The 23,228-nt window shown below is 37.7% G+C and overlaps 1 protein-coding gene across 1 annotated transcript in view; it reads right to left on the bottom strand.

The window, feature by feature from the left end:
• MYO6 (myosin VI) overlaps positions 1 to 23,228 on the bottom strand; it is a 104,034-nt gene that overhangs the window by 35,613 nt on the left and 45,193 nt on the right. Inside the window, exons 10-17 of the mRNA XM_049818018.1 lie at positions 19,059 to 19,139; positions 16,208 to 16,388; positions 13,409 to 13,553; positions 5,261 to 5,418; positions 4,177 to 4,268; positions 3,608 to 3,680; positions 1,233 to 1,360; positions 77 to 172 (exon numbers count right to left, since the gene is read on the bottom strand). Of these exons, the coding sequence (XP_049673975.1) occupies positions 77 to 172; positions 1,233 to 1,360; positions 3,608 to 3,680; positions 4,177 to 4,268; positions 5,261 to 5,418; positions 13,409 to 13,553; positions 16,208 to 16,388; positions 19,059 to 19,139 (954 nt within the window). The remainder of the gene's footprint in view (positions 1 to 76; positions 173 to 1,232; positions 1,361 to 3,607; positions 3,681 to 4,176; positions 4,269 to 5,260; positions 5,419 to 13,408; positions 13,554 to 16,207; positions 16,389 to 19,058; positions 19,140 to 23,228) is intronic.

Genomic DNA, 23,228 nt, shown 5'->3' with positions numbered 1-23,228 from the left:
GCTAAGACATATCAACTTCTGAATATCACAAGCCCTACAAAGCATAACAAAAATAGTTTTGCATAAGTAAAATTACCGTCTCATAGCATACTGCTCCTGCAAAATGTCGGATAATAAAGCCTTCATCATCTCTGATATTTCTGTGAACAGCCAATTTAGACTTTCTAGGAATCTGGAATTAAAAAAATTGAATTACAAAAAAGAATTATACCACAGAGTGAGAAAAAGTTTACTCTTAAAACATCACCATGATTCTGCCAGAAGTACTAGGTGTTAAAAACGACCTTTCCTGCAGTACAATTGTGGTGACCACTACTGCTCCTGTTCAAACCAAGATACTCCAAAAACCTATTTTCCTTCTCATTCACACTCTTAGATACCTCATATTCAAAACAAAAGTCACCAGGATTGCTAACACCAACTAGTTGATTTTCTTTTTGGCTTTAATCAACAATTTCTATACCGTTCATTCCACAACTAATGAACAGCCTTGTCATATAAATACAATTAGATAGAAGCTTAAAATATTTTTAGATGGTATATTTTAAAAGGCAACCACCTAGCTGACTGTACACATACCGACAAAAATGTTTCACTGCACAGCAATCCAGTTACGCAAGATTAAGTGGAAACCTAACAAAAGGTAAATGGATGACAATTTTATTTGGCTCCATTTGCTTGCATTTTTTCAGCAGGGAATTAACTCTCTCCCCCACTTTCAACAGAAGTCATGTACACAAATTGCAATAGCTTGCATTAATCTTCCACAGAGTGCTGTAAGTTAAAGAATTAACAACAAAAAGGTTTTCCTTGTGTGTTCCCTATTTTCATCTCTGAAGTGCTAGCTAGATACTCCATGCAAGTCAAATATTGTCCAAAACAAGCAATTTTTGAAAGGAACAACAAAATAGCTCATCTGATATGAAATAATCTAAATCAAAATGTGGTTTTATTTCCCTTTCATGCATTACATGCCAAGAAACATCAAATACAAGTGAAGAACACAGCTTTAGTTTCAGCAGGATATTAGAATTGCTAGAAGACTTAAAACCTTCAGTGAAGTTTTCAACAAACCTAATAACCAAACTTGTCCTTAACAAAAGAATACGGACTGTGCAGACTGCTGTGGTATGAGATTTCTTAGGAAAGGGTTTCATTAAATTGAAGTGTTACTGTCAACTGTTCCAAAACCTGTTTTATTAAAACAGGACAGACAGCAAAAATAAACCTACAGAGAGCCTGAAATGGTCCTTGTGTTTCTGGTGCACAACTGAAGTAAAATGCTGGTCACTTGGTTGGGGAAGACGATTTTCTTCATCCAAAATATCCAGTACACCTATTAACTTTGCTTCAATCAAATCTATTAATAAAACAAAATATATTTACAAAAATTGAATATATAAACTCGTATCAGAACTGAACATTACAAGTTTAAAATGCTACTGATCTGATTCTGTATAAAGGTATGTAGGGAAAGCTGTTAACACAAAATACAAAAAAGTAATTGCAAAATAATTCTACATATCTGAATTGTTGATGTAATCTATACCCTATACATATCAAGTTCTAATTCTAGCACAAGGAACACAGGGGCGGGGGGGCGGCAGGCAGGGAAGATCAGGCATGAATTGTTTGATTTTTACTCTGGGTCTCAATCTAATTCCCAAAAGGTGCCTAAATGTTTCTTTGGTATGACCATGGGTCTTTATGGGATAATTGCTTGTATCGTTGGGCTTTTGGTTTTTTGGAGGTTTTTTTTAAGTTTTTCATCCACGTTTTACCACATGTCAAAACTAAAAGCATGAAAAGGCACATACTTCCATTCACAACAGGATCCAGGGAGGAAAATGAAACGCATTTGTTTTAAGAAAGGCAGACCAGACTTGAGCATACAGTGGTGCTTTCACAACTTCTTACAAGTGTATTGCCTTGACCTTTCACACCATATATGAAAGCGCTTAGAAGCTGACATAGAAATTCATGCTCTTGAAACTATTAGACACAAGAATTTTGCAGCTTTTAAAACATTTTTTGTATTATCTACGAAACTGTTCTTTTAAGAGGAATTTTTACTACCTACATTTTTTTCCTGTGGAAAGGAGGGAATGACTAATGCTTGTACTGCAGCAATGCCTATGAACTCTTACTACAGATTGTAAACAGTATGAGGCTATATATAAAGCACAAAGAAAACCCCCATGCAAAGAATTTATGCTTATAAAGTCTGAATAAGCTAATTTAGCTACAGAGATGACTACCATTCCATCAAAACATTCTAACATACTAATGACTGTTTCTAAGATTCTGCCATAGCGTTAAAAAATTGCCCATGTCAACATGATAACCTTGTCTTTTGTGACAGTATTTCTACATGTTCACTGCTGTCACCAGCCTGGTCCAACACCTTAAACAAAATCGTATTTCAACAGAAAGTGTGGCAGGAAGAGGCAACAACTTGGCAACAATCTCTACAACCTGACCCATTTTCCCACTATGAGTCAGACAGAGGCCCTTTCTTCCAATAGGCATCAGGGAACCCCTTTAGATCCTGAGATATGTTTCAAAAGAACCAAAAAAAACCCCAAACAAACAAACAAAAACAACAACAAAAAAAAACCCAAATGCAAACATGCACTGGGAGGGAAGAAACCCTTTTTATAGCAACATGACAGTCTCTAAACTATAACATTTTGGGGAACAGGGTCAGGCTCATATACACATTATTAAACACATTATTAAACCAATAGAAGAGGTAAGATTTGTATTCATAGAAGTCACCTATTTCCTGTTGCTATTCTTTTTGTTCCCTCCTCCAAATACCTTCCTGTTGCTTTTGCACAAGATGGCTAAGAGGTTTGCTTGACAAGAGTTGTCTTTAGTTAAGTCAGAGTTAGTGACTGTACAGTCCTATCTGACAAAGTGAAAACTTCAGCAGAGCTACAGAATCTTAGAAAAACCAAACATTTTGCAACAGATGTTAAATTCTGTCGCTCTCTGCTCAGCCAGGACTGACTAGTTACCATAAGCAAATTACTGTAAATGCAAAAGCAAGATGAACTTTTGTTCACAATACACCAATCTGGAGAACACAAGTTGAACACAGAGGAAACAAAAAAACCCCAAACAAACAAACAAAAAACCCAACAACATCCTCTTAAGCCTCTGGTATATCAGTCTGTGGAAGCCTAAAAACAGCAGTAACATCTACAGCCTGTTGCCTGTAGTTCATTTCGTTTCTCTGCTCGCTGACTGGCTCAAAAAAGATGGGGGCAATGGGATGGGATTTTTTTAATTCATGGAATATTTTTCCCCAGACACCCTCACACCCTGCTTCACTTTATTTACCCTATTTAGGTGTTCTAATTAGTTTTCTAGGAAAATGCACATGAAATTCACAAGTCCCAGCTGCAGTTATTACACACCGTAGGACAACATGGCTCTATTACCAACCAGAACTAGAATGTTATACAAAGATGGAAGAATTCACAAGGTTGCACCAGTCATTAAAAGCACAAATTTCTAGTGCTACACATATTTTGCCTCTTTTGCTTGAAGCTTTTTTCTCTATGACACTAATGAATAGCTTGACATTTCAAGAAGCACATACCTATGCAGTCCTGATTATCTACATAGCGCACTTCATTAACCCCTAGGCCTTCTTTTTGGTAAAGTTCTTGTTCCTAAAAAAAAAAACCAACAAAAAAAAAAAACCAAACCAAAAACCAAACCAAAACAAAATTGAAAAGAGAAAACACACTCACCATGTATTTTTTTACCCACCAAAAAAATTTTTTTTTTTAATACACCTGAAGACATTTTTAAATACAGCATGAATCAACACATATTTTAGAATTTCCTTCCACAGCTTAATATATCCCAACTTCACCTCCTTAATGATATGCCCATGCAATTAGATATTCCCATTAGGTATGAGACATTGTCCAGTATCTGGATGCCTCATTTTAATGAACGGTAAAAATGAAGAAAAGACTTTTGGTTTTCAAAAAGTCATATTCTTTTCTGGCACAACCAGGTGTCACACGGTAGGAAAACAGTTTGTCAACTGTTTTTTTTTTAATCTAAGCACAATGTGCAATCTTATGGAAAGCAGTGCTACTTTAAGTGTCTCTTTACTAAAAAAATAAATCCTCAAATATAACATTAAATATAACATACCTCTTTCAGAATCCTTTCATTAAAAAACTGCTGCAGTTTTTCATTACAGTAGTTAATACAGAACTGTTCAAAACTGTTGTGTTCAAAGTATTCTGAAAAAACAGAAGTTAAACTTCTATGATAAACCAGTGTTGCAAGAATTTATATTACACAGTAACTAAGAAAAGCTTCACAGTGCTAATATTTAAAGATGTGTTCAGATCCATATCTGTCTCTTTCAGTAAAATAAAAGCTTTTACAGATTTTCAAGTCTCACATAAGATAGATATAAAAATACTGCAGCAGATCATATTTCTAAGACAAATAACAGACAGTTCTATCTGGCAGCGAACCAAAGCAAGATGCTACCATACAGTGAAAATGTACCAATACATCCTCATACATCCATGTCACATCAGGCTGGCACATGATATCCTAGCTCTAAAGACCTGAAAACCAAAGGTTACCGTTTTCACTGTTCTTGGACCACCTTAGCAGGGCTAGAGCAAAACAGAAAACATGCCCTATTCTGCATTCCAGTGAAGACAAAAGCTTTACAGGAACCATCAACACCCACCACATCCCAGGAGCAACCAGCAGCCCAAAGTCCAACTCTGCAACAGAACTATCCAGCCTCCAGGAATACAGTATCTTAATTCAGAGACTTCATTTGCCTGTCAGTATGCAGTGATCTTCTCAGGACTGAACAGGAAAACAGCACACACATGCGATATCTTTCCTAATTTTACTGGGTGGCCAAAGTAAGATTTCATTCCAAATTTTTAGTCCTTCAAAAGCTGTGTCTATGTAGACACTACAGGTATCTGAAACCATTATGAAGATGCTTAGTTGCACACTAACACTTGTTAGCGTTATTAGGTCATCAGGAGAAGCTCTAGACCTCCTCTATATTCTTGTATCTCAGGAAAACGAGGCTTTATCTGCTCTCTTGATACCTTCTTAGGCCCTTGTAACCCATCCCACCCACCCCAACCAAAAAAACCCAAACCCTCCCCCTCTCCATTACAGAGTTTATCATTGAATCTTTGGCAGCAATAATAGACAACTAGAATATTTTTTTTTTTTTTTTTTTAAGTGTACTTACCAAAACCAGCTATATCTAGAACTCCAATGAAGAAAGAAGAAGTCTCAAATGGAAAACACTGGTTTACCCTGTTCACTACATGGTCAAACAGATGACTATACACTGTTTTAGCCAAGGCATCACGAGCATTGTTTGCTTGTTCCACTTTCAAGGGTACCCTACAAAACAAAAATACAGATCTTACTTTTCAGAATTGCTGACTCTGAAATACTGATTAGACTAAATGATTAGACCCTAAACTTAAAAAGAGCCTTTCCAATTATTGTAAACTAGGACACAAAAATCCCCTGAGCTCTAGGCCCAGGCTGGAAACAAACTTGCCAAGTTAGACTAACTATCCTACCTGTAAAAAGAAAGAATGATGTTTCACTATTTTCAGTAGAAGTTAAGATGCAGATGTTTTCATACTCGTTTCTTAGATAATAACAAACTATATTGATAATTGCCAGAGAGAGATATATTTAAAATACAGACATTCCCATCTACAAAAAATATTTCAACTATGTATTTATGAGCTGCCTCATTACAACAAAACCTATAGTTCAGGTTTGCTCTGACACCTTTGTCCCTATACTTTCATAAGGGCTATAACTAAGGCTATAAAGCTGTAAGTAAATTGGTGACAACAGTAAAAAAACATAGATAAGGGAGTGTGTTCTCATGGTAAAAGTTAGATGCAATCCCAAAATAAGGATTCTTTTTAAACACTGGAAGAAGGAGCCTCTTAAGACAACATAGAATCATAGAATAGTTTGGGTTGGAAGGGACCTTAAAGATCATCTAGTTCCAACCCCCTGCCATGGGCAGGGACACCTTCCACTAGAGCAGGTTGCTCAAAGCCCCATCCAACCTGGCCTTGAACACTCCCAGGCATGTGGTCTCCAAGCACTTTTAACCACATCATCTCCTAGATAAATACACTCTACAAGACTTTTTTTTTAAAAAAAAAAAAAAAAAAAAAAAAAAAGTTTCAGATTAACAGGTAAGAGTACCAAACCTAAAAAAGAGTTACACTGTACACAGCTGAAGAAGTACCTGTAAAAGTCTCCAGAATAAGACAATTTATGTAAGAATAAAGCCTTAAGGAAGTGTTTAAGAAACAACATGAGAGCAGTGTGAAAAATGAACTTTTGGCTTTATGGTATGATTGCAAATTGCACTTAGATCCTAATGATGTTGCCAAAGAATTCAAAAGCAGAAGTCCCACCAATCTGAACAGAATCAGACCAGAACAGAATCAGACTGTCAAAGATTAAAATTCCAAAGGATTTTTACATGTCAATAAAAAAAATATAAAGGGAAAAAAATTAAATTGAAATACTGATAAGCCTCTTGACCAGACCAGACAGTATCAAAATTTCATGCATGGAATGACGGCCTACAATTTAGAACGACTATAGGTACACAAAGGCTTTCCACAACACTGTATCATGACATACAGATATATCCAATGTTGAAGTAAACCAAAAGAAGAGATTTTTAGGGAGAGACCCTTTGCTAACCAAACCGATAAAATTTGCAGGGAGGAACAGGGAGAAATAATGTCAAGGTTTTTATTACACCAATCCTCTTTGTCATGAAGAATAAGGATGATGGCTGTATGACAAAGGCTCTTAGGCTTTTTCTAAATATCTCAATCAGTTGGCTTAATAAAACAAATCACTTCTCCCCATATACCTTGCCTCTCATATCCTTGGACCACCAGGACTACAATAACAATTTGTAATAATCATAGGATGGACTGTCCAGCTAAGGTGGTGGATAACCAGTTATGGAACTTCTCAAGCATGCAGCAAATCTACATTTAAAAAATACCTCTTATCTGAACTGTTTAAGTAAGCCCTACGTACAAGGTTCAAGCTGTCACCACTGCAGAACTGCCCTATCGCCCCCTCCAGGCAGTTTTCTGTACACAGGAGTACAAAGAAGTGGCAGGTCAGAAAAGAACTTAATGCTATGCAGCTTACCCATATTGCATCATTTCCTTCACTTCCCAGGATTCACAAGCACTACACTAACGCAAATTTATTATTTCTGTATTTTCTCAAGGATGATACTTCTGATGCAGAAACATGAGACTGATGGAGATCACTTTCTATTGTGACTGGTGAGTCAGGGAACCAGAGACTCTGTTCACTAAGGACACCTGCAGCTACATTACATGAGATAGTAATTAGCTTTAACATACAATCTTGTCTTCCACTAAGTATCTCCTGACTTATCTTAAGGTAACGAGTACTGACAGAAATCTTATCTTATAAATAGAAGGAAGGTACCTTTACATTCCATTCTGATACGTTTAAGAGATCAGAATACTAATTCCCACATGTCAGCTGCAGGCCTATTACATAATACAATACACTGAAATCATCTATGCTTTCAATTTATTTTTTTAAACAACATGACAAACAGTCATACATCTACAGCGTGTATTCATAAAGCCTCCCTGTTCTTCAAAAATAACAAATTCTGCCATTATAAAGTAGAAATCTAGAAACTGCACAAAACCCTACTGTTATTTTAAATTTCATAGTATGCAGCAGAAACCCATGGAAAGAACATGTAACCCTGCAATGCCTTTTGCACAGTGGAAAGTACAGAACCACAAAATAGTGCTGAAATTGCACTGAGCCAGTAGATACAGAAGAGCCCTATTACAGAACTGACATTCAGAATCAGTGACTTCCTTCTCAGGAACATGCTTTCACTCAGCTCCTCCTTTCCTCTGGTCGGCACACTGACAAAGGAATCCGTTTCCTCCTCCTGTTTCTTGTCTGAACAGGAAAAGATATAGCTACTTGTAAGGAACAGGGAAAACATTTTTCCAATTTCTAAGCTATTTGGTAAGGCTACAACAAAACCCCTTGTTTGGTCTTCATACTAATTTCTTCAGCAAGGTTTTCAGTGATCCAGAAAGTCTGAGGTCTGGGGTAAAGTGTTCTCATGGACTAGATTTATCCTGCAGACAGTTCCATGCAGTCCACAAACATTTTCCAGAACAAATAAACTGCAATTAAAATATGTATCATTTGCCCATGGTTGACAACAATTAAGGGAGAGAGAGCAGGTGAAGCGATACCCATCAGCTGCTGTCATCCAATACTGTTACTGCTTCACAAATAAAAAGGCCTGGATGAAATAACCCTAACTAGTGAAAGGCCTACATAATTGAAGAATATAAGTAGCACATTTGTAATTTGAGAGAAGGTCCAAAAACTGTAGAAAAGTATTTTCTAAAAAAAAAAAACACACAAAAAAAAAAAACCACAATGTTTTTCCAACAGAGGCTTCCGTACCACCACCACAAAAAAAAAATATGCATTTTGGTAGAAAACATAATCCAAAAGAAGCTGGAGGACCTGGAATGATGCAAGTTAAATTTTTCACACTGTAAAAAAATTTACTTTGTGATGACAGAGTCCTCTTTGAAAGTCTTCTTGGAAAGGGAGAAACTGGATAAGAGTAGCACAGTGCATTTACAGTCTAAGTGGTGTACCAAATTTTGAATACTAAGACATTATTCTCTGTAAACATACTTTACGTGGATGGCAAAAACCTCAGCCAATGAGGTGATTATTATGCTCTTTTTGGGAGACTAACAAGGACAGATAAACGTAGTGCAGCTGTCAAGTCTCCCTGGCAGTCCACTGCATTAGTATTTAATAAAATTCACAGAGATAGCATTTAGCGTCACCCTCCTACTGTTCCTTGTTGGCTCCATTGTGCCCAGCAGAACAAAGCCTTTGTTATACTCCTAGCACAGTGATTTCAGCTGAGCTATTTATTCACTGTGACCTATTAGGACTCACATGATCTACTTGAACACAAAAGGTCCCTAAGAAAGACAGAGAGAAATGAGTAGCTCTTTGGGTTGCTGTAACAAAATAAAACGATGTACTTGTCAAAACTCTAATACTGATCGCAATAAAATAGTTTCTAAACTACACTACCATAGAAAAACCTGCTGGCTAATTAACAAATATCTAAACCAGTCCAAACCACTTGTACATGCAGTAAGCCACATGAGAAAAAGATATATGTATTTATTAGCATACGTTTGCTTTTAGCTGCATAAGTTTAGAAAACACTAGAGAAAGAGGCTTAATGCATTAATCCTTTGAGATGGTGGAAGGAGTCCTCAGAATTCGTTTTTGCCATCCACAAAATAAAACACTGGGGAAAATCTGCTGGCACAAAGCCATAGCTCCTTGTGTTTGCAGACTTTTGAAACAGTACACTGCTAACAACACCCCAGGCTTATCAGGATAAATATGCTGAGCAGAAAATCTTTACAGTCTTAATCCAAAGTGAGTTTGAAGCTGCAACAAAAATTGTATTTAAGAAGCCTTCCTGGACAGGGTCACTTGAGATGTGATGAAAGGAAAGCAGTATATTATGATACCCCTTTGCTTTAGTGCTCGGTGTGTCCCACCAAACATTCTCAAACAGAAACTACACAGGCACGCTTTATCTATATGTTATGTGTACAACAGCCAAAACTAATCTGTTCTCAGAGGCTGAGTCAATAGTTCACCGAGAGCATTTCCAGTGGGGTGCCATCTGAATCTGACATGGATGCGATTTGTTCAAACCCCTTCTGCTTCTAGTTAACACTTTCAGTTAAAAGGAATGCAAAAGTAAGGGTATTTTCAAAAAAATGGTCTAATAATACCGAACTAAGAAAGCAGAAAATCTTGGTAACAAGATTAGCATACAAAATTATTTTCACAAACTGAAGAGATGATCTAAAAATCCACAAGACAGATTTCAGTAAAGGAAAGTGTGTGGCGGTATACTTAGGAGAATTCAAAAATACAAACGCAAGATGGAGAATAACCAGATAAACAGTGAGTCAGGAGACAAAGATCAGCATTTGTAGGGGATCACGGGCTGAATTAAGTAAAAAACATTACTAACTTCCAAAACCTGCAATTCTCATACTGCCATGCATTAATATAAGTACCACCTGTACTGTATAATACATAGTTTTCTACTCTAATGTTATCTGTAGTACTGATAAAGATTGTCCTGGATGAATATATCGGAGATATTTCTGTCAATTTAGACATGGTCTGGAAGAGAGCAAATAGTAAAACTTGGAAAATATCGGCCAACGGAGGCACTTCGTCCTGCAAGACCCACATCTTCCTATACGTAAAGGCTGTTACAAAGAGAAAAATTATTTCCATATCAGCTGACAAGGCAGCAAGATGATAGTGACTAAGAGTCCCCAATTTCTAAAAACTGAATTTATAACCACTTCCCAGAGATGCACTATTGAATATATTATGAAGAGACCTAAATCTTGAGCTTTTAACTGAAGGCAGAATAACCCCTCCCCAATCATTACTTACCATTATAACTTTTTCCATGGCAGTCACTATAAACTTCTAACTCTTGACCATCCCTTCTTTCAAAGTACAGAAATAAGCAGACCACCAAGAAGTCTACTTGGTTGCTCTATCTAGAAATACACCTCAAAGGTCAGCTATTCAGTAATCATGTATTACTGGAACAACAGCCCATACCCATGCTAAACTTAAGACTCCTCAATATGAGTTTATTCAGAAGAGCATCTGCATTCCCCTAAAAACCCACGATGTTCAAACAGCACAGGCTGTCGCTGATGGTTTATCATGCTCAAATTTTGGCCAGGAAGATCAGTTTCACCCTGGAGATCAGGAAGCAGGTCCTGAAGAATATTTGCACCACAGCTATTCTCCTTTAATTTATCATTATTAGTTAGAATTAAGTAGAGATCAAGATTACTTCTCTTGCACAGAATGAGCTCTTGACCACTGGAAACCTTCATTACTCAAGTCCATTACATCGTTCAAGGACTAAAAAAGCCAATGCTCTCAAGTGCTCAAAGATCAACTTTTCACCTCATAAGTCTGACATAACCTAAGCATGTATTAACTAACACCTGCCACCTTTACTGGCCACAGTGACATACCAAGGTTAAATCAATCAGCTCTTACTTTCAGTCCACAAGTTTATGATACGTTAACAAATACTTCATACTGTAAGACATAAATAATAAATTTCAAAAGACACAATATGCAAGGAACTTATATAAACCACATTAATATAGATAATTAATTATAGCTTTCATATATTAAACTTCCGGTGTAATGTGCATAAAGTTGTATTTCTGATTCACTAAAACAATTTCATTGTTTTCGTAAGTCAGTAAGAACCACGCATGCAGTCTTCCAATGAGTGAAGTGAATGTTGATTAGTTTCCTAATTGAAAGATTGATGCATTCAGCTAAACATTGAGCATTACTTTTAATGTGCTCAAAACTGTGTAGCCCAAGTTCAGTTTTCCATGTGATGGTTTAACTCCAGCAAACACACAACATAGAAAACTGAATGTTAAAACACACAATTCAGTTGCATGCAGCTTAGCTAGCAACCCTGACAGCTTACAGGCTAGCATCAATCTCAACAAGAGAAAATCTGTGGTGGAAGCTGGAGGGTTTTCATAAACAAAAGGCAACTGTAGTGAAATCATCTTCCTAAAACTCAGTTTCATAAGAGTCATAACTTTCACAGTATTGAAATGTTATCCTCACTACCATGTTTAAACACGTTCTTTGCAATTATTCCTTCTCCATATGTGTACAGAAAGAAATCACTATCCTGCTTCTATGCCTAGGAAGTTACCTTGATAATAGCTTCTTGTCAAAATGAAAGGGATAATCACTCTTTTTTTAAGATCACTATTTACTTCAACAGTGATGTATTCTTAATAGCTCCAGAAAAAAAAACAAAAAACTTTCTCTTAAATTTATCCTGTTCCACGTATTTTTTATGTTTCTATGAAACAATATTAACTTCGCAGTCAAGATTAAATGTTTGTTTACCAGCAACAGCAAGAAGCAGCGCATTTCTGGTTTACCATTTGCAGTGGTGTTTTTAAAGCTGAAATTTGATTTCAGAAGAATTAGATGTGGCAAACACAGGGACACTGATCACCCAGACACCGAGAAGGGTGGATGTACCACCCTCCGACTAGAGCATCCCTGACCTAGTATCGCAAGGCAGCAGTCGTGGGAGCACTGTGCAGCCCCCGTGACAAGAGAGAGACATCCAAGTATATATCTCCTGAAATATTTTAGGCACAGCATTAACAGTCCCTGATACAGTGTATCTGTTAAATCTGTATCTAATTTTCTCTGAGGGTCATGGATTTAACAGGCTGCCTAGTATACTTTCCCTGGTCACACAGCGTACTCACTGACATGTGAGAGGTTTTAGGAAACATGACAGTAACTTATTCAAAGCTGGTTTTTTCCTGAAAAAAAGGCCATTTTAGTCAGACATTGTACAGCTGCCACTCTTCCAAATAAGAAAAAAAACCTCCAATGACCTAACAACAATGAAACAAGCAAGCCTGAGCATCTAAAAATGTGCATTTGGATCAACTGGTTAAAAAAAAAAAAAAAAAAAAAAATTAAGAAAAAAAAAATAAAAGCCGTGTTAAAAAACTGTCATCTCAAAATTAACACTCGCATGACAGAAAAGCGTCTCCTCTGTGACAACCCTAAGCCACCCGGTCTGAATTCAGTCTTGGCCCTGCTTTGACCAGTACACGTTGGACTAGAGACCTCCCCTGATCTCTTCTGCGGTGATTCTGCGCTTGGGGTCGGGAGCTAGTGAACGTGTAAATGTTAGTCCCTGTTTTGAAGGGACTAACAAGGGAAGCGTGCAAGTCTTCCGCACTCTCCCATTTTTGTAGCCTGGTGTTATCGTATACCGTTAAGTGAGCGTTTTAAGTAGCTGCCCTCAGGCGAACTGCAGCTCGGTTGATACTTGCCAAGGGGGAGTTTGAGGCCATTTTCCCCGCGGGTCAGAAATGGGACAAAGCCTGTCCCCGCAGGCGGATCCCGAGGGCCTTTGGGCGGGGGGCAAAGCTCGGGCGAGGGTTACCTCAGAGCGCAGTTCGCAGCGCCGGGCCGGGAGGGGCTCAAGGCCCCGGCCGCGCTTCAGCGCAGGCCCCTCCGCGAAAGCCGCGGGGGCGGTCCGCTTCAGCGGCGGGACGACAACACGCGTGTCGTGTGGTGTCGTGTCGTGTGGTGTCGTTTGTGTGCGGCCCGCCGTCGCCCGCCCAGTCCCCCCGGTGCGGCCGCCCGCGGGACTCACTTGATGACCGTTCCTTTGGCGCCCCCTGCCGTGGTGAGCATGACGCGGGTGGTGAGGCTGCCGCGCAGGTCCTCCTGGTCCAGGCCCAGCAGCGCCGCGCAGCACTCCAGCGCCGGCTGGCTCCGCGGCCGCAGCGTGCAGCCCCCTGGGTGGGAGAGGGGTCAGACCGGCGCCCGGCCGCAGCCAGGCTCTACCGGGCTGCGGGCGGGCTGCCACGGACACGCTCTTTCTCTCTCTGGTCTTAAAAGCGTGCCTCCTAACGCCGCTGCTGCGGCCGGCATCGTTAGGCGAGGTTCTAGGAAAAACACTGAACCGGTGGTGACGGTCTTGCCGCGACGGCTAGAGGTGACATCAACTTTGAAGGAATTAAAGTTTGTCCCTGGAAACTGCTTCACATATTACATGCAAAGAGTCAGCTCTCAAAAACACGACACCCTTCCCCCCCTCCCCCAAAAAAAAAACAACCCCACCACCAAAAAAAAACCAAACCACCCCCCAAACCCAACAACAACAAACAAAAGAGCACCACCCAAAAAATACAGATGAAATTCTCAGTTTCTAGGACATTGCTCGAAACATGGGCTGTTCAAAAGCTAACCTGCTTGTAAGTGAAAGAACTATCCCAATGCTAATACCTAGAAACTAACTGCAGGGATTTAAACTTTTGGATTTAGATGTTCCTGTAATCCTCCAGACTTCCTTGCTATGCAACAGCAGTGCCTGGCACGGCAGACTCCTAGCACTTACTTTTTCAGATACTGGTATGTACATTTTCCTGGGTAAACAGCCGAGAGGTGTGCTTCCTTCTGCTCTGCCCCACACCCTTCACGCCAGAGCTCATCCAGCCACTACAGCTTCGTAAATCTCTCACTGAAGCACTCAAACGCTTTATCAACAACTAACACTTAATTACATATGCCAGGATAACAACATTTATTTCCTGTTGTTCTCATTATTTTTTTTTCCTACAGGTAAGCGAAGAGACCAAAGGGCGGAACTAACTAGTCAAACATTGCTTGAATTCCTTACTCTACAATGACACTAGGCAAAAAAAAAAAAAGGGGAGGGGGGAGAGAAAGGAGTCCTTAAAAGATTAGGGCTTTTGTGACTTGATTTTGGAAGCTCTGAAACACCATCTGACCTGTAGTAAACAGCTTTTGTTTGGCATTTCCCAGGTTTTTGAAACAGCAACTTCAGAGGGTCTCTGGTAAGAGACAGACTGTGCCTGGAGCAGTTCAAATGCACACCTGTGTGTACACATGCAAGGTGAGAGCAGAATAAAGCCTGTATTTGCAATGAACACTTTAGAAGTTCAGTAACTTATTCCAGAAAAAAATGGGTTTGAATTTCAACATTCAGAGGGAAAAAAAAAAAAGTTTTCTGGTGTCCTCCTTCCCTTCGCTAAACGCTCACTTTCCTGACCATCTGTGGTTCCCCCTGTCCTTGCTCATTTGCCTCCTGAAACTGCCTCTCCACTCACATTTGCACCTTTTTCACTGTCCCACCTTGTCAATCCCCAAGTCCCAACTCAGAGAAGGCCAAAACAGGGAAGCTCCCTGCCAGCTTACTGCCAAGGCCCGTGAAGCCACTACCCTTTTCTATACCCACATCTTCCCAGATTCATTCATGTTAATCATGTTCATTTCAGTCGTCTTCATGAAGATGGCAAGATCATGAACTGACGCTGGGGAGGTTCTGATTTGACCCAAGGAAAAAAAAAAAAGGAGGAAAAGAAAAAAAGAAGAAAAAAAAAAGAAAAGGAAAAAAAAGAAAAAAACCCACCTCCTCTGCGACAACCCTAAGCTACCCGGTCTGATTTCAGTCTTGGCCCTGCTCTGACCAGCACACGTTGGACTAGAGACCTCCCCTGATCTCTTCTGTGGTGATTCTGCACTTCGGGTCGGGAGATAGTGAACCTGGAAGGCTAGTACTCATTTAATTCATCATTCAAACACCTTTTAAAAATGTTGTTTGGCATGCCCTTCCCAGCAACTTTACCAAATTTGGCAGGAGCTATACATACCTGAAGTAGGACTAAGAGGAACCAATTTCACCCTATCTTGTGTATCTTGCAACTCAAGATAAAGATCTACATACATATCTTTTCTACTATAGTTGTATTGTAGTATGTCCAGAGTGGGAGTTTCTTCAGTCTTTCAGGAATATATGGACAGCAGCTCTCAACTTAGAGAGGCTGATTTCAGTAGTGAGGTAAGAACGACCATTCCCAAAATACTCATTCCCTATCCTCAACCTTCCTGCACATTCTGCTACTGTTGTACCAACTCATCTTGTGAGTGACATCTTAAAGGAATAAGATACTTCCTTAAATAGGAAGTTTACATTTACTTAAGTTTTTTGCTGTAACTTTTTTTCCTCACCTTTCAAAATACTAACATGATGGTATTTTTGGAAGCCAAAGGACCTAATGCCTTTCCCTACACATGGAGTTGCTAATTTCAAGACGTTTTCATGATATTAGCAAGAAGTTTGACTTTTAAAAATTATTATTAAAATACAAGTACTGTTTTGAGACACAAAATGTCTCTTATATCAAACTTTGCACTGAACAATTTCTTGAACAATTTCAGTGACAGCCCATTTGCTTTCAGAGCATGTAAAGAAGTACAACTTTAAAACAAATAGGTAAACTTGACTTCAAAATGGGGTGAATTAAAACTGAATTACCCTTGAGCACAAGGCAGCTTTCTAAAGCAATAATTCACATGGAAAGGAATCATCTGTAATCAAGAGACATATTCAGCATTTTTACAGAGAACAATTTAAGTTTCATCTAACCTGAAGTGCTCCCAGCTTCCTCAAAATCAATATTTCCAAGGTGAAGGACACCAGCCACTACTCTAAAAAGATCAAGTTTTTCTGCATCATCCAGACCAATCTTTTTCATTGCTGTGCACATTCTGTTGAAATCTCCATGATCATCTAAGAGTGGATCCTTCAAGGAACCTGCTTTGAGATACTATAAAACAACAAGATAAACCAAAAATTCAGTAAGTGGTTTAAGCAAATGTAAGCCATTATTTCCAGTCAAGAATAAACCATAACAAAAAGCATAAAAGAAGCATGCCAAACTAGGTAGAGATTAGAGCTCTTCATACAATACAGGCTTTGCAAGAACCCTGATTTATTTTAATTTGTTGATACTTTGAAGCATGATCTTCAAAATTCAGCTTCAAAGCAAACTTCAAAATATCTTCAGAAAGCAGAAGTTGGAGAACGTGACAGCTAAGGACAGGAGAATACTGGATAGTGAGCGGTGGAAAGGAAGACTTTGGCAAAGAGAGTTATCAAAACATTTATAACAGAGGGGTGCTTCTAGCCCCTAGCAGCTGAAAGATGATTGAGGTCCTCGTAATAGGATGACAGAAAGTCTGACAGGCCATGGGAAAGGAGTATAGGACAAATCAGAACTGGAAGAGTTATCCCTATCCTAAACAGACTTTTTTAGAGAAATATACTTGTTAATGTTTGCTGGTGATTAAGAAACAGGAAAGTCATTTGCAGTGTTCCATGGCTTAGAAGAAAACCAGCTATGTTTTAAAAAGCCAATAGAACATTTTGCTGATTTTCCTCATTTAAATACATCAAAAGCCATTTTAACTATTAATGGGTTAGATAGTAACAAATCTGCATGCAATCAAGAGACTAACTGAACATGCACAGACTGAGCTACGTTTTTACAGTTACTTTAAAATGTTTTCAACTAAAAAGAATAATTAACTTTAAGTAAAAGGCTTGTCAATATCAAATAAGCTAACATGATTTTCATCAAAACAAAACACCACATGCATCTGAAAAATTCACTTCACACAACATTTAGACACGTCAATAAAATTAAACTACATCTTAATTATGTAAAATGATCACCTCATCTTCCTGATAAGGAAAACAGAAAAATAATTTAAGTATTAATTGACTATTCCAGCTACTTTTATTAAAATACTCTTAATATTCTTCATAGAATGACAGAGCAAATATAAAATCTCTGATTTAAAAACCTGAACAATGCAGTATATTTCCTGTTTAAGTGGCTAGAATGGGTTTAAATATCATTGAAATTTGATCCTTTATTAAGCCTTCAAACTGACACGGCTGTAACCTACAGGTATTATGGCATCATATGTTCCACTACTTAATGTCTAATACATATTTTCAGAATTATTCTCAGTATGTTTTAATTTAGACATACACTTATTTTAAATTAAGTCCTTTAGAGGACATATTTTACAACAGAACACCCACCTGTAAATCCCACCAATAACAGAAGATTGCACAGGTTCATCTTCCAGTAGCACGAATAAGTGAATGTTGATACTTTATGCCTACATAAATGACCAACTTCACTACAAATCTTCATTTAAGGCAAATTAGGTAAACAGAGGCAAAATCTCCCAACCAGCTCTTCCTCTATATGCTTGACGAGAATTAAGTATCTACCAGCTTTCTGCCTCACAGTAATACCAAATCAGCATTTCTGTATCTCACTCTCCACCATCCCTGATTATAGAAAATAGTCTACATTCAAGCAAAAGAAATTGGCATTATGTGCTCAGTATGACAACATACAAACACTTGAAATCCAGGAGTAGACTTAACAACGTTACTTGAGCAAAGGAAGTATCTATACCATCTCTCACAGCTAGCCACAAGCTATGTACAAGCTTAAGCCAAAGTTCTCAAATCTAAAAGAGATGGCCATGGCCATTGGGGTAGAGAAGCTCTTGAGTGAAGTTATCTTTGTATTTTTCCACATGTATATGCAGCTTGCCCTGCTACTGAATCACAAGTACGGATTTAATTAAGATTTGAAATATCTTCCAGCTATACAAATAAAAAATTAGTACTTTAGGTATGAATAGATGAAAACTGTATTAGAGAACACAGTGGAAGTTTAATGAAGTGTTTAAACAACTTCCAATTCACATATACTATTAATTTGGATTAAATTCTTTAATGTCCTCATGTGAAAAAGCTCAGAGGTTTAAATTCTACAAATTCTGGTCATTCCAGTTTTAAAAAATGTAAACAGAGATGGAGAAAGAGGAAAGAAGTGTTTTGAAGTTTCACACTTTCTTCCAGAAACTGCCATGCTCTGCCATAAGTAACAGTTCATAGCAAGGGGACAACAAAAAAACAATAAAGAACACAGTATACTGGGGAGGCAGATATACTCGTGCTGGAAGTGAGGTTGCACTAATGTTTTATAAAACAGTTTGGAACATCACTTCAAAAATCCAGACAGTAAAAATGGCTCTGGAAAAAACTACTGCTTCTGACCTATTCCTTGCAGTACTAAGATTTAAAAAGAAAATTACGAGTAGTCTTGGGTAGATTTTTGTTTTCCACAGAACACAAGCTGCATCATTAAGTGTTGTATTATAATAAGAATGAAAAGGAAACAATTTTATATACTGTTCCATTTCGGATTTTAAGGTGCATGTTAAAATGTTTTTCTAGGACTGAACTCGAAAACCAGAGTTTGGAATATAACAGCTTTGACAGTACCCATTTAGACCTATAAAGATGTGTAAAATGAACATTTCATTCCACACTGTAAAACCGTAATCATAATTTTGAACTCTTATCTGCATTAGTTAATGATATAAACTAACTGAAGATACAAACATACCTCAGGACTCTTGCGATTTTGCAAAATCTGCTTGTCTGTTTCTTTGGTAGCAAAGTATCTGGTACAGCCTCGATTTAAATACTGTAACAATAAAAAAGTAGAAATGTATACTTAAAGAAAGAAATAAGGAAGATATATGCTTTTATTTAAGGCTTGTTCTACATAGCTTGATTTAATCATATGATACCAAAAACACAGTAGGTATTCAGAATTCATTCCTTGAAAATGTATTAATTTACATCTACAAAATTACAGAGGTGCAACAGTAACAAACTTCTGTTGGAATCTTCTCGATTTTGACAACTAAAATACTTTTTGACACAGTGGGATATTCATTTTGTTAAGTCCCACAATGTTTTCTTAACGTTTGACTCTACTAAACCTATTAATGGAGTCTGGGATTACAGAAAAGACAATCAAAATTAGGAACCACGAAAATAAATTTTCTGGCCTATGCGTAATACCAAACTTTACTCATTTTTTCCTCACCAGTGAAATATTTCTATGGGTAGTAAGAGACATAGCATATTAAAAAGCTTGAGGAGTATTAAAAGCTTATAACATGGTACAAGCAGAAGCCTAATTCAGTATCTGGCTTCTGATAACCACCTCATGTTGGATAGGAAAGGGAATAGAGCAGGCATTCAGATAATGACTGACACTTCCAGCAAATTGGGACCGCCAGCTTTTTCTTTCTAATTCGTTCAGCTGAAAGTAAGAACTCTGTCCAAAAGCTTGGACAGAGCCCTTTGTCTAAAGGAAGTGAACTGATTCTTTGCTCTAGCCCGTGAACAAAGGAGATGTTTTCAACGAGGTGAACACAGATAATTCTATATTTGGATTAAAATTTATATACGAAATTCTACAAAATAAAATAGTCTTCAAAGCATTTCTATCAGCAGAAGAAAACTAGGTGACAAATTTAATATTAAAGTGGCAAGAAACACTGGTCAAAGTCAGTTTGGTGTTCAACAAAGTATCAAAAAGTATTTTTTATCAGTCAATAAGAATGCAAAGCCCATATTTTAAACACAATATATCCCTGTATTACAGTGTTAGTAACACGATCCCAGAAACTGGGGATGGGAAGTGAAAAATGTTGTACTTTTCAAGAAGGGAGTGTGGAAACTTATCTGACAGGCTGAGAATGTGAACAACCATGGTATTCAATAATAACCTGTGTAGGAGACATCTAGTCACAAGAAAACGGCTTTCATTTGAAAACTAAAAACTCAAGTAAATTTACATATTAAATCTAGGAGAAATTATATTTTTAAAGCACACAAATACACCGCTTGAGGTTATCATATATAACATCTAAATACTATTGTGGTGGGGTTTTTTTTTTCCCCAGGGGAACTGCGGGGGAAGAATGAACTAACAGAGAGGTAATCCTCATCAGCGTTGCTGAAATCCAGACAACAGGTCAGGCAGGTGCAGCCAGTGCAGTTGCCTTGGTTCACAATGCATGGGGAGGAGATAACAAGGGATCACTTAAATCAAGGGGAAGCCAGCCTACTGGGGGAAAAAAAGAGCATTAAGTTATCCTTTGTCTTTTATTACTGTTTCACTTCTGTGAAAAATGAGAATTACCTTAGATTTGAGATAGTCCTATTTTCAAGTGAGTGCAGCTCAAGAGAAACCAGGCATTGAGCAAAACAGACTTGAGAGTTAGGACCTAAGCTGGCCTTAATTTGGACTTTGACTTGATAAACTACAACGCAGAAGACAAGTGGCACAATAGAGCCAATGCAAAACTGTGTCTTTAGGGATAGACTTTTCTAAATAACCAACTTAAGAGTAATATTTTATTCCTGAATGTTTTTCTTGTAAAAAAAATCAGCATTAATATCAAAACACTGATCAATCATCAAACTTTGCTTAGTATAATAACACCATCTATTATTAGAAGCTTGAAAGATGGTATTTCCATGAAATTTGAACCAGACAGACATGCAGTCAACAAAAAAACGTGGTAAAAAAAGTGACACAAGTGTGATTATTCGGAGCCATTTTATGATAAAACCCGAAGCAGCACATGAGAACAAAGAAAACAGGGAAAAAATAATCCTGACAAGAGTAATACAAATTTAGGAAGAAAATTAACCTTTTACAGTTGTTTTGTTTTGTTTTTTTCTAAAAATCTCCTATAAAGTGATACTTCATGAAAGTTTAGTGCAATATGACTAATAAACTCTAAGTATATTTATATGAATTTACATACATACAAAGATGAAAATGATCCTAAGGTTTTGGGTTTTTTTAATTAAAGATAATCTACTTTAATGTCAGACAGGGAAAAAAATTATTAAATATTTCAGAAGTGTTAACATGCAGAGTGGATCTTTCACACGCAGCAAGGAAGGATTCAAATACTAACTTATGGTAAAGCAATAAACATTCTTAATGGAAATGACAGCAACTGCTGCAAATTTAGTAGAAGTCAAAAAAATTATGTCACGGTGTGATAAGGCTGGTGTCACTGTAAACTCTTTATAACTGAAACAGGCCAGCGAGTGCCTTTTGTGAAGGCACTCGGGCTGTTCAGTACTATACTGCACCAGCCTGATTTTAAGCAGGTTATAATTCTGACCTTGACATCTACAACCTTGTGTGCTCTCATGAGCAGAGTTTTTGATTAAAAAAAAAATCCCCAAGAGTGGGCATGCAGCATATTCAGTTCCAGAATTAAAAATCTATTAACTACAAGAAATAAGTTTTAATAGAAAAGTGGCTGCACAATAAAAGTATATATTTGAAAATTTGTTCAAGAGCTTAGCTTTAAAACATATATGAGAATATTGCATAGAATAACCGCACAGTAAAGACAAAAGTTTTGAAAACTAGTTCCATATTATATGAAAATAAATGGTGCTGGGTTTTTTTGGTTTTCTGTTTTGGGGTGTTTTTTTTTTTAAGTGTTGTGTTTGTTGGGTGTTTCAAAAGAAAAGCTCTCCTACAGAACAGAAGCAATTCCTTCTTTATAAGCATCTGATCAAGTTTCTATTGCACAATGGAGTAAAAATAGATGAACTATAAGAAGATACAAACTAAATATTTACAGAAAGAATGTAAGGTCTATAAAGGCCCCTAGGAACACCTCTGAGGAATTAAGAAAACTTTTTCCTAAAATACTGCCGTGGCTTTTAGGGAGCAAGATCATCTAGACACCACAGTACAAATGTACGACATGCACGATATGGAACTGCAGCTCTGTGCACGCTTCCTGGCTCATCAGTAAGCAGACTGACGTGGCCAAGCCAAGAGGCAGCAGCAACATGTTCGGTCACCAGTGTCCACCCACCTTCCCTACACTTGAGTGCACTAATTTAGGTGTCACCTATGCAAGCACTGCTTTGCACAAAACTAGTAGGAGCTTTGTATCTTTAAGCCTTCTAGCCCTCTGCTGAAAACCAAGTAGCAAAACACACCAACAAAGAAAGCTATTAACACAGTAATGTAATTCTTTGTTAGCGGTGTTCCTCAGCCCATTTAAGATCAAGAAAGTCTAAAAAGATGATAGTCAATTTATTTATATCCTTGTAGTTGTAGTTGTATCCTTGTAGCTCTCCAGGGTTGTGTTACAAAAGCTTTTCGAACCCAGAGCAGGGATTTGGTCTGTGTATTTTAGAGATACACAAAATTCTGCTTCCATGAGATTCCAAGCCAGGAATAAGCCAAGAGACAGTGGAGGCAAATGACAGAACACAAGCAAACAACTGACCAGTATTTACCAATAGGATGAGATTTGCTAATATTTTTCTTTCCAGTGGAGGTCAACAAAGCACATGGTGATATTTGTAGGCATTTACAGTTCAAGTGTGATTGGCAAAAGGAAAAGAAAAACAAAACTAACCAAAAACCTACCAATATATTTATACATAATTAAATAGTAGGAATAAATGAGTGAAGGCAAAAGTCCTCACATTACTAATAAAAAGGTGATGACAGTGTAAGATGTGAATAGGCTTAGAAGGGCCTTGAAAGGGACAGCAAAAGCTTGCTTTGAAGAGAAAGAGAAGGGACAATCAGGAAAACAATGAGAAACAGCTCTATCGGTAAAAGGTGCACTGGTTGGATAAGAGTTCAATAATATTCGTTCCTCAAGAAAAAAAATGACTGCAGTAATCGAGATTTAACCACTGAGAAATTAAAAGAGAATTTAAAAAT

Source organism: Accipiter gentilis, chromosome 15 (genome assembly GCF_929443795.1).
Source record: "Accipiter gentilis chromosome 15, bAccGen1.1, whole genome shotgun sequence".
Classification (NCBI taxonomy): Eukaryota; Metazoa; Chordata; class Aves; order Accipitriformes; family Accipitridae; genus Astur; species Astur gentilis.
Note: the sequence above shows the minus strand (reverse complement) of the source record. Positions and strands in the feature narration are given on the sequence as shown.